Here is a 12,269-nt window from a genome sequence, read left to right as displayed (position 1 = left end):
TGTAGGAGCTTTGGGAGCTGTGAACACTAAGTGATGTTATCTTTCTCTGTAAAGGAAGTTCACAGACATCCCATGAGAATCTAATTTAGAAGCCTTGGGCCAGATGGATCTTAACTCATAAGATTCCAGCTTTTAGGTTATTCTAACAGTGGCAATCACTGTATCACTGTCATCACTGTCATCCTGTTGATCATCAATTTTCTCAAGCTGGCACCAGTAACGTCTCCATTCGTCCTAGCCCTGATATTTTAGCAGCCTCTCTTTAATCGTTCTTCCCAGTGGTACCGCATTGGAGGCTCTTTCAGGGTAAGGGGGATGAGACCCTTCATTGTTACTGTGTTTGGCATATCAAATATGCCACAGAGAGCTTGCCAGGCTCTGCCATGCAGGCAGGATTCTCTTGGTACCTTGCCAGGTTCTCTGAGAGGGAGAACTAGGCTATAAAAGGTTGATTCCAGGAGTGTTGTTTTATGTCTCTAGATGTTGGCTGTTGATGGGATTACACGGTGCTGGAGGCAGTTTGTACTTGTGACTGCCAAGCTACTGGAAAATGGGGGGTCTGGTTGGAGGAGACCCAGTCCCAATCCAAGCAGGCTTGGAGATCCCAATCCCAGGTCCCGCCACCTGCATTCTTCTGCCAGTTCCTTCATGCATGAAGCTCATCCAAACGTGTGGAGCGGGGCCTTGAGCCTGGCTGTGGCTGGGTTCCGGAGGTCTTTGGCTGCCGGGGCTCTGCTCGGGGTGGGGAGGGAAACTCATCCCACCCTGCTCCAAGGGGCCCCAGTGAAGACAGTCAGGGTCGGGGGCAAGAGACCCTGTTGGCAATACATGAACTTATAGTCATTCCCCTCTTATTTTTTAAATTCAGTCACCATGAGATACACTAAAGCAATGTTGTTCATGATCAGTTTTCAGTCACACAATGTTCCAACACCCATCCCTCCACTCTCCCAGCCTGCCTTTATGGCAGGCACTTTGCTTCTCTCTCTCTCTTTCTCTCTCTCTCTCTCTCTCTCTCTCTCTGTGTGTGTGTGTGTGTCTCTCTGTCTCTCTCTCCCCCCCTTTTGAACATTATGGTTTGCAGTACAGATACCGAGAGGTTATCATGTTGTTCCTTTACCTACTTTCAGCACGCAGTTTTTATCCAGAGTGCTAATTTCTAACTATAATTGCCATCCATAGTCAGTCCCCTAAAGTTTAACTTCTATTTTCCACCTGTGATGTGAGATAGGGGCTAGAGCTATATATAGCACAGCAGGTAGGGTGTTTGCCTTGCACACAGCTGACCCAGGTTCGATTTCTCCATCCCTCTCGGAGAGCCTGGCAAGCTACCGAGAGTATCCTGCCTGCACAGAAGAGCCTGGCAAGCCCCCCATAGCATATTCAATATGCCAAAATAGTAACAAGAAGTCTCACAACGGAGACATTACTGGTGCCCGCTAGAGTAAATCAATGAGCAAAGGGGTGACAGTAACACAGTAATACAGATGTGAGACGGGGTCCTCCAAACCTCTTCATATGGGTATTTTGGCATTGTTTTCTTTCTTCAGAGAGCCTTCAACAACATATAAAGTTTAGGAGCCCCCATGCCAGACTCTTCCTTGGGCGTTCTCGGGTCTGCGTGATAGCACTGTCCCCTCTTTTTCGAGGAACTTGAAGTTTGACTCCTTTCTCTCCTTCGCTCTGTACTGACTCCCCAGGGCTTTGTCATGGAAGCTTCTAGAACAGATCTTGAAAATCCTCCTGCTTTTCTTCTTGTCCACCTCCTCCAGACTGCCAACATACGAGACATTGCCATGGTGGTCTCCCAACCATCCTCCTGTTCCCACCTTTGTTCTACTCTGCTGCTTCTTCCCTGGGGAGCTGAATGATGCGTATCCTGACCCCCCTCCCCCACACACCATGGGAATCAAACCTGATTGATTCTCCACCTTGTCCTGAGTTAGACTCGGCCCCATCTCTCTTCTTCCCTTAGTTTTCCTGTCCCCACTGGAGCCTCCCCAGACCTGCTCGCTTTTTCTTTCCCTCCACCCACACTGCCTTACTTTCATTTTTTTCAAGCATTTTTCATTCTTATTTTCTCTGGGACCTTTTCAAGTAGGTCATGTTTGAGCCCCACTTGATGGTTAGACCGTCCTTTTAATTTTGGAGAGGGTCACTCCAAAGGGGTCACTGGAGGTCCCTTCTGGAGATTCTTAGCCATCTGGGCCAACAGTTCAATGCAGAGGCCCAAAGGTAGCGTGTTGCTTGAGTCCTTTGATATTGGGGATTACTTGGGCCACCCCAGCTTCAGAAGTTTCAGGGGATGTATCTGGTCGTGCTGGTGGGACATGTGAGAAGGGGGATCAAACCGGAATCAGCCCTGTACCATCTCTTTAGCTCCTTTCTGTTCTCAATGAGACTCACTTAATAAGGCCTAAATCCTTTTTTTTTTTTTTTGAGAACAACCACAGACTGGCTGAAATCACATTCCCCAATATTTTCATATTCTCTCCTTTTATGGTTCTTTTCACACTATATATAAACAACCCTTGTGTCCTGACCTGCCCATGAGTCTTAGCCAAGCAGAAATCAAGAAGTCTGTTTTTTCTACTATTCTAGCCTTTTCCAAACAAAGTTCCTATTTGCCTTTCTAATTACTTTACTTTTTAATTTATTTTTCACTCCAAGAGCATAGAGAAAGTTTTCTTCATTTTTGAGTGGCATTCCTTTTCATCAGGAGTCAGATAAGATAATTAGAAGTGTTTGGGGTTTTTTTCTCTTATAAACTCTGCCGTCATTGTGAAAAGGAATTGCATAGGAATTGTTCTTTTTTTTAATGTAGTAAATCTAGTAAGACATTTATAGGGTTTAAGTTGTTATTTTTAAGAGAGGGAAGACAAAACATTTCATAGGATTCCCTGCTGCCATCACCACCCTGTCAGATATTTTCAGTGGTCCAGTAGAGGAACCCCAGTAATAACATTCCTAAAATTTAACTTTAGGCGCTTGAAAGAGGTATAGCAGGTGAGCCACTTGCCTTGCACATGCTTGACCTGAACTTAATCCCCGTAGCACCTGGGTCTTGCCAGGAATGACTCATGAGCACTGTTAGGTGTAACCCCCAAACAAACAAAATTTCAATTTAATCAGGACAAGGTAAACATTTTAGAATCTCCTGCCCTCTAAAGAGACATTTGACCATATGTATATCTCTCTTATTGTAATATTTCTATCAGCACAAAGTTATCTTGTATATAGGTTTAGAAAATGAATGAGTGAAGGAATCCTAGATTTGATGCTTCTAGTTAAAGATGTATAAGCATCTTTATACAACCCACCACCCCTCCCCAGTGCATAACACCTTCACTCTTGTTTCCCTCTTTCCTTTGGCTTTTGGGCCACACCCAGTGATGCTCAGGGGCTTCTCTGGTACTGTGTTCATTCCTGACTGCTCAGGGAACCATATGGGATGGTGAAAATTGAACCCAGGTCATCCTGTGCAAGGCAGATGCCCTACCTGCTGTACTATCACTCCAGTCCTTACCTGTGCTCTTAAACGAGAAAAAGAAGTGACATTACTCTCATTAGTGTCAAAATGCTCCAAGGAGAAAACCAAACAGTGTGTTTCTTTCTTACAGCCCACCGCACCTATAATATGTGAATTTCTTACAATGATGGCCGTTTGTCACACAGCTGTACCAGAACGAGAAGGGGACAAGATCATTTATCAAGCAGCATCTCCAGGTCAGATACACTATTGTGACGTACTAACCAGTGGAAAATTGTTCTGACATTTGGGATTGTCTCACAAAAACAATTTTAATTCAAAAAAGCTAAATAACCAAGTTGTTTTTTTCCAACTTTTATTTCTGCACCATGATTTTCAATGCTGTTAAGAACAGTTTCAGGCCTACAGTGTTGCGGTTCCACATTCACTTCCAGAGTATCAGGGTCCTTCCACTGGTGTTTCAAGCTTCCCCCATACACAAATCCTACCTACCCTTTGGCCGGTTCAGTTCTGCAGGTTAATTCTCCAATCTATTACCTTCGGCCCTTTGTTATTCCATTCCTATGTTTCTTGAATTATATTCCATCTATGTGAGAAATAATCTTGTTTGTTGCTCTCCTGTTCAATTAACTGACTTAGCATGATGCCCTCCAGTTCCTTCCATATACCAGTACATTGCAGGATTTGACCTTTTCTTACAGCTCCTTAGTATCCATTGTATATATATGCCATGGTTTCTTTATCCCCGAGTAACATTTGGATATTAAACAGAAATTTTTTTTGTATGTGGCCCTGGATAAGATCTCTGTCACCATATACTATTCTGTCAAGCCCAGTCAGGAGATACGCCCCCCCTAAGCCAGGAATAGTCCTTGAGCACAAATGTGGTTCAAAAAACAACAACAAGAAGAAACAGATTTATTAACTAGAAAAGACTTAAATTTCAGAACTAGATACATTAAAATTATAAATGTTTATTTAATTAATAAATATCTAATTTTCATGTAAATTACTTGGAAATTCAAGTTGAATTCACACAAGCAATAAAATAGGGTACTATTCTATATGCAGAGAGTAAATTCTCCCTTTATAAATTCTAAAAATGAACTACTACTCATAAGCTGATTCTTTTACATGAGCAAAGACAGGAAAAGGAAGATTCATTTGCTTGAATAGGATGCATTTTAGAATACTAATGTTGCTTTCCACTTTGGGAAATGATAATCAGGAAGCTATTTATTTAGAGGAGGCATTATGTGCATTTGAAGGAATTCTGCTGGGTGAAGATTTTAGGAAAAGAGAAACACTTTGGGGATCTTTGTGATGTGTTTCAAATAATGTTCTTACTCAACGCTTGTGTGGGTCATAGAAAATGCACCAAATTCCTAAAAAGCATAATATCTGTTACATCTCCGGAAGGGCAGGGAACTCAGTGGTAGAGCCACATGTTTTGCCTGTGCGAGGCCCCAGGTTCAATGTGAGATACCACAAAAGAAGAAAAGCAATATTACATCTTGTAGTTGGCATAGAAACTTTGTGAATGTTGTCTTATCCCAAACCCTGTCTTCAGCACCAGGAAAATTTGCAATAGGTGGAGAAGAAATTAAATGGTGTATAAAGTAAAGTATTGGCTTCCACTTCATTTTAAATTGAATCAGTAGCTTTTCTGCATTCACCATATTAGGAAAAAAGGCATAAAAGTTTGTTTTAAGAACGATTTCTTAGAAAATATTTCATAGGAAATAATGTTTTAGGAAAGATTTCTTAGCAAATATGCTGGAACAAGGGGTGCACTTAGATTATCCTTCTTGGATGTATATAGCTAACATTCAGCTTAATTTTTGATAGTATGACCCAGGGATCCACACATGACTCAGATAGATAAGCATATTCTACTCATTAACTGTGGCTTGTCATCTTATTTCAAAAGAAGCTGTTCGATAATAGGAACCAGAAAGAAAAAAAAATACAACTTTGCAGCTCTTTTTAGCATTAAACAGAAAACAAAGTGTGAGGAATGTGTTTCTCTTGTACTTGGGACCATTCTTGCCCCTGCGTTTACTTTTCTCTGTTTTTTCTAAGCAGATGAGGGGGCTTTGGTCAGAGCAGCCAAGCAATTGAATTTTGTTTTCACTGGGAGAACCCCTGACTCCGTGATTATAGATTCAGTAAGTTATTTCTCTTTATGAATTTTCATTTTGTCAAAGCAATACGTGTGCATAGCCTTAAACTAAAAATGCTGCCCCCAAACAAATAACAAATAACAAAGTATAGCTTCCATTTTGTAGTCCTTCTCTCCAAAAGTGACAACTGGCCATGCTTTTTTAGCCATTTCTTCAAGCATGCATGCGTCATTAGATCTTCCAACGCATGAAATTTTGTTGTGTGTGCGGATTCTTCCATTTTAGACCTACATCTACTGACTTTCTGTACTGTTACGAGAATTTCTCTCTCCTGAATTTAGGAGAGAAAGAACGTTGAAAAGATAAAGATCTGTATGCCTTGCCTGTGAGAGTTGTGATAGACTATATCGGGTCTTTCATAAGGACTTAAGTGACTTAAGGCCTGTCTCCTCGAGTGCCACCAAAGAACATACACAGGCTATAAAAATAAATCATGAAGACGAAGCAATTGTTGCAGGCAGTCTTTTTTATTTTCTTTTCAATTTTGAGCCACCTCTGACTGTGCTCAGGGAGCACTACTAGCTGTGATTGGGGAACCCCACGTGGACCCTTACGGTTGACCATGTGCACGGCTAGTGCCCTGCCACTGCACAGCCTAGCCTCATCTTATGACTTAAGACAATAACTCATTGGTGTCTTGAATTTCATTAAGAAGCATATACTGAAGTAAAAATCACAAATGCTGTAGTACTTCCAAAAGTATAGAACACTGCACAATTTCGTTCTATTACCAGGTCAAGCAGATAGTTCAAAGGGCTGGGACCTTTGCGCCCCAGAGCCCCAAGTGTTGGGATAGAAACTTTTTGGTTGTTTGTATTTTAGCATTTAATGTAGTTTGGTATTTGGGGAAGGTTGAAAATTAAATGTGGATATTCAGTCTTCCACCTTACCTTAAACATTAGTAAGTTCAATTAAAGATGATCTCTCTTAAAAGAGACTTACTTGCTTATGTTGACTTTTTAAAGATATTACTCAAACTTTATGCTAATATTTATTTCCAAGAAGTCAAACCTGCTTTCAACTTCATATGATCATTTTTCCTTTTCATTGTAGCTGGGGCAGGAAGAACACTATGAGTTACTCAATGTACTAGAGTTCACCAGGTAAGGCTCAGTAACTTGTGTGTATGAGATTTCTATATTTTTTATTTTTTCCCCTTGTAAAAGCCTAGGAAGTATATTTTGTTTTGAAGTTCATTTGGATAAAAAATTTTATTACTATGTTTAGTTATTTTTATAGTTTTCAATTGTTATTGAATTATAGCTTTTAGTTTGTCTACAGACAATTTATGAACAGCTTTCTCAGAAGTATATCAAAGTATAATTCCTAGAGTCAGTGTGAAAGTATTTTTGAAGATAGCTGCATGTACCACAACTGCTGTGTTTGAGACATCCTCTCCCCAACTCCACTTTTGAGAGAGTGCTCAATCATACTTTCCTACACATAAGATCTATCCTAGGGAAGCACTAGACCACCTTTTTCTGTTCAGTACTATTTGCAATATATTCTCTAATACACTAGAAGATGTATGTTTGACTAAAGGATTTTTACCAAATAGCATCACCAAAACTTTTAAATATTTCTGCTCGTTAGCTTTGTCATATGAATTCAGTTTTTCACAATGCCGTGGTTTTCAATAGTCACTGAAAAACAAGACCCCTGAGAACCTAAGTCTGTTTGTGGAGTGCTAGGGTTTGCTTATATGTATAATTAGTTTTATACATAAAAATCGATTATCATTATTTTTAATAAAAGCCAGAGCACATGGTTTATCTCATAAAATATAATATGGATGATTTTTTCTGAACTCTGAAGATATTGACCCATAATTCTCATGTACCCTGGTGGGTATTTACATTCATGGATTTCTAGGAGTTTGTAAAGTTTTCCTCTAGACCAGCACATGATGCCCTGGTGATTTAACAACGAATTATTGTTACTTTCAGAGTTACTCAACCAGACACCCAGGAGAAAGTTTGTGTATTTATGCGGAAAGATAAAGCTTATAATTAAGGCACATTTATATATCTTCACTGTATTAAATTGTGTACAGCCTAAAAGACGTCTAGAGGAATAATCTCAGTATGTTGATACGTGATGGGAAACTCTTTCTTTCAGTGCTCGCAAAAGAATGTCTGTGATTGTTCGCACTCCATCTGGGAAATTACGACTTTACTGCAAAGGAGCTGTAAGCTTTTGTTTTTGTCTTTTACAGTTTTGATTTATGATGGTTTCTAATGTGTATGTTAAGCATTCTGCTATGGAAATGTAACACAGATGTTTAGCATGAAATTGCTGACATCCACTTCTGTTGGTATTTTATAGTAACAGTGGAGAGTCTCTGCTGGTGAAATGTGGGATTCCTTCTGGGTAAATTTCTTGCATCGAAAAGATTTGCCTGGGTTATTTATATAATTCAATTTTTATATGTAATGCTTGAGATTTATGTTACAAAAATTAGAGGAAAATGAAATATGTAAAATCAAATATAATTTAGTTTATTAAAATATGATCCATACTAATTTCAATCTGATTGTTTAAAGACCATAGATTCGGGAGTGGTGAGTGAACCACATCACTGCATGATATTTCATCATGTGGTGACTATTATTTGTCTTGCTTTGTTTTGCTATAATAAATCTCTAAGTGTTGGTTGACCATGGTATATTGAAATGGACAGAAATGATAATATGTCATGAATATTCCTAGTTAGAATGTGTTTACAGTTGTTGTAAAATTAAGTTTACTGCCAAAGCATTTTTTGCTCTTGAAATTAATGATTAGTATTTTTCTTCTTAATTATACTTTCTAATTACCTGGTCTATTTGGACTAACCAGGTAACTTACCAACTTAGAGCTTTTCCATTTGAAATATATAAGTGCTTTCAAGTTTAAATATATGTGTGAGAACTTCAGTTTTAAATATAATCCACGACATCTTTGGATATCATTTGGAAACTGAACTTACTAAGAAATTCAAGTTTTTTGTTTTAATTCCTATGGAGAAAGTGCCTTAGTTTTAGAACATTGAAATGCAATTTTTGAATGCCTTGGTTTTAAAGAATTTCAGTAAAATTACTTCTATGATATCGTATGATTTTAGTTTAAAAATTCCTTTGGTTTTGGACTAAAACACCTAACATTTACTCAGACATATTTTATCTACTGGCCTTGGATTTTGGAGATATGAAGAAAAGACCCAGAATTTGTCAGGATTGTTTAAGACTAGTCAAAGAAATAAATATACAAGATGTAATTTGGATGCAGTGTTTTTATATGATAAAGCTCTTTCACATCCCAGGGACAATTCAGTGCTAAGGGACTGAAGAGTGCCCTTAAGCTGTCCCATTTGAAATAGTATGTGTCCACTTCTCTATGTCCAATTCATAGCCTTTCTTTCTTAGTTTTGAGTGATCTTCTACTTTTAAACAGGGGAGTTAGAGTGATGAAAATATAAAAACATTGAACTCCCTTTTAAAATAATCTTAGAGATGTTCACATATATTGGCCAGTAGTGTGTGCATGCACACGCTCACACAGACACAAATTTACCTACTTCCAAATTAGCTATGAAGTAGGGTTAAATACTAAGATAATGCAAAATAAAAAACAGCAAGGTTTGTTTAAGAACTACTTGTAGTTTGGAATTTAATAGCAGATATAAAATTAGAATTTGATGATATATAGGTGATGAGTGAAAATTTGAGCTAGTATTACTTACTATCAGGTTTCTATCTGACTAGCTGTGTATATTAAATGGTACCATTTACCAAAATAGAGGGTAGGACGCTCATAAGACAGAGATGCCTGGATTTTTTACAGGGAGGGAAATTTAGGGTATATATACAGGTTTCAGAGTTAATATATCTAGCTGGAAACTGGTACCAGAGGATAAGTTAGTTGTCAGGAGGAAGGACTGGAGAGATAGCAGTGCAGGAATGGCACTTCCCTAGCATGCGGCTGACCCAGGTTCTGTCCCTAGCATTCCATACAGCCCCCTGAGTCCTGCTAGTTGTGATTCCTGAGTGCAGAGCCAGGAGTAACCCCTGGGCATCTCTGGGCATGACCCAAAAACAGAAATAAAATAAAATAATTTCCGGAAGATCTCCTAGGATGACACTATTACATGAAAGGACAGAAGGGTAAAGGTAAAATGTAGATGGTCCAGGAAAGAAAAATGAATTTGAAAAAGCGTCTGAGGACCCTGTTGACTCCATGGAAGAGTGAATTTTCTGTATAGTGACAAGTGCAACTTAAAAGCCTTAGAAATTTGTCATTTAGGAAATCATCTAATATGTCTTTCAACCAGGGAAGTTTTGTATGTTCCTATGTTGATGTAATTTCTCTATCCCAATATCATGGATATATATCATGGATATATCATGGATATATAGCATGATGACTATATGGCATGAAGAATAAATAAGAATCACAAACAGTATAAACATTTTGGACAGTTAAAATGGGATTGGAAAATTAGTACAAAATTAGTACCAAAAAATTAGTATATTACACCAAATCTTGAGCTGAAATGGCTTGGGAGGCAGGAAGCAATGACTCCTGTTTGGTTTCTACGGGACTATGGGAGTACTTCTGTCAAATGCAGGTTATCTTTGAAATGTAAGAGTGGTGAGCTCAAGAGAAGAGCTTGAGGGAGTCTTATGCCAGCTTGTGATAGAAGTTTTATAAAAACCACTATCGGATGCATGTGAAAGGAGATCGAGCAATGTAAACAGAGTGTGAATTCATTCCAGATAAAACAGAGAATGTTTAGCGCTCAACGCAATGAAGATGTTGCAGACATTTTAATCAAACAAAAAAGCAGGTGAGGGGAGGAAGATCTATATAATATAAAGCAGAAACCATAAATATATCTGAGGAAAATCATTAATAAATGTAATGAAATCTAGAAGAGATACTTGTGAGGGGCTTAGCTGAAATTAGTAACTTGGAAGATAGTGGTAAATAGTTCATCCAGAATTGTGGTCTTCAAACACCAGCCCACAGACAAGTACCAGTCTGCAGGTGTAGGAAGGTTGCGAACAGCTGGTCTACCACCTTGGTTGTAACTGCTGTCCTGTGGGTGTGGGTGCGGGGCAAGTGCGGGTCCACAGGGAGCCGTTTGCAGAGCACAGATCTAGAACACGGCGCAGAGATACTGACTGTGGATAAAAGGCTTGTTTTTCTTGTTTTTTCACTGATTTCCTGTAGTGAGGATGTCTGACTGGTTCATTCTTAAGTGAAAATTTAAAAATGTCACAGGGCTGGGATAGCACAGTAGTTCAGAAGCTTGCCTTGCATGCACTTGTCCTAGGTTTGAACCCTAGCACCCCATATGTTCCCCCAGGCCCTGCCAGGATCTGCCAGGATCCCTCAGCACAGAGCTAGGAGCAAGCCCTCAGCACAGCTGGGTGTGGCCAAAAATAAAAACCAAAAAATTCACAATACACAATTTATATCTGCCATAGTGCCTGATAAACTTCTGACAAAATTCTACTCCAAAATTTATGTCACAGGGCAGGAATTAGAATTTTGACTGATCAATTTCATGCTTTAGAGATCTTAAAACGACTGAAATTTTCATATTAAGTAAAATTTTGGTAACATTTCAGTAAAACATGCCAAAAAGAACAGATCTGAAAGTTACCTTTAGCAGTTCCCTACCACATTAGTGGCAAAGTACAGCTAATGCTGAATGACTTCCACAGACACAGAAACTGCTGGCCTTACTTGACTGAGATGTGTCTAATGGCTTTAGCCAGTATTTCAGTTCTCAGAGGCCCAGTCTTCCTGTAGCAGGCCTGTCTCTTTGTGTTGTTTAACCTGACAACAAGATCAGATTCCTTAAAGTTAATTTCCTTACAGTTAATAACCACATCATATTCCATGCAAGTGTAACTTTGGGAAGATCCGGTATCTTCCTCAGGTGGCAGGTATCTTTAAATCACCTTTCCTGGGCAAAGCACCTTAGGTGAAGACAGAGCATCACTGGAAGTCATTCTGAAAGGTTACCACTGTACCATAGTCATCCCATTGCTCATCGATTTGCTCGAGCGGGCACCAGTAACGTCTCCATTTTGAGACTTGTTGTTACTGTTTTTCGCATATTGAATACACCACGGGTAGCTTGCCAGGCTCTGCCATGCGGGAGAGATACTCTCGGTAGCTTGCCAGGCTCTCAGAGAGGGGCAGAGGAATCGAACCTGGGTTGGCCATGTGCAAGGCAAACGCCCTACCGCTGTGCTATTGCTCCAGCCCCTCTGAAAGGTTAACAGAAAAATAATATTTTAAAAATGAAAATCGACCTAAAATGAATTTTGTCTCATGAAGCTGTATGCCACCTGCCTGTAATGGGGTGTGTATGTGTGTGTGTGTGTGTGTGTGTGTGTGGTGGGGGGAGGGTAACCTTCCTTTCAGTAGATTCTCTTCATTGTGATTTTCCACTTATGTCTTGTCAGAACTAAGATTCCAGGTTACTCATTCCAGTCAGGATTTTCTGTCAGCGTGTGGGTTTGATTCCAGGGGGATTCACATACTTTATTTCTTCTGAGAGGTAACCTGAGAGGAACCTTGCGTTCCTGCTAGTGTATCAAGCA

General features: G+C 39.4%; 1 protein-coding gene across 2 annotated transcripts in view; it reads left to right on the top strand.

Annotated features, from left to right (window-relative positions):
- ATP8A1 (ATPase phospholipid transporting 8A1) overlaps window positions 1–12,269 on the top strand; it is a 243,383-nt gene that overhangs the window by 94,786 nt on the left and 136,328 nt on the right. For both annotated transcript variants that reach the window (XM_055140932.1, XM_055140930.1), the window contains exons 17-20: window positions 3,621–3,726; window positions 5,576–5,658; window positions 6,727–6,776; window positions 7,792–7,861. In XM_055140932.1, the coding sequence (XP_054996907.1) occupies window positions 3,621–3,726; window positions 5,576–5,658; window positions 6,727–6,776; window positions 7,792–7,861 (309 nt within the window). The remainder of the gene's footprint in view (window positions 1–3,620; window positions 3,727–5,575; window positions 5,659–6,726; window positions 6,777–7,791; window positions 7,862–12,269) is intronic.

This window comes from Sorex araneus, chromosome 5 (genome assembly GCF_027595985.1).
Source record: "Sorex araneus isolate mSorAra2 chromosome 5, mSorAra2.pri, whole genome shotgun sequence".
NCBI classification, from domain to species: Eukaryota; Metazoa; Chordata; class Mammalia; order Eulipotyphla; family Soricidae; genus Sorex; species Sorex araneus.
This window is presented reverse-complemented; position numbering and strand designations above follow the sequence as displayed.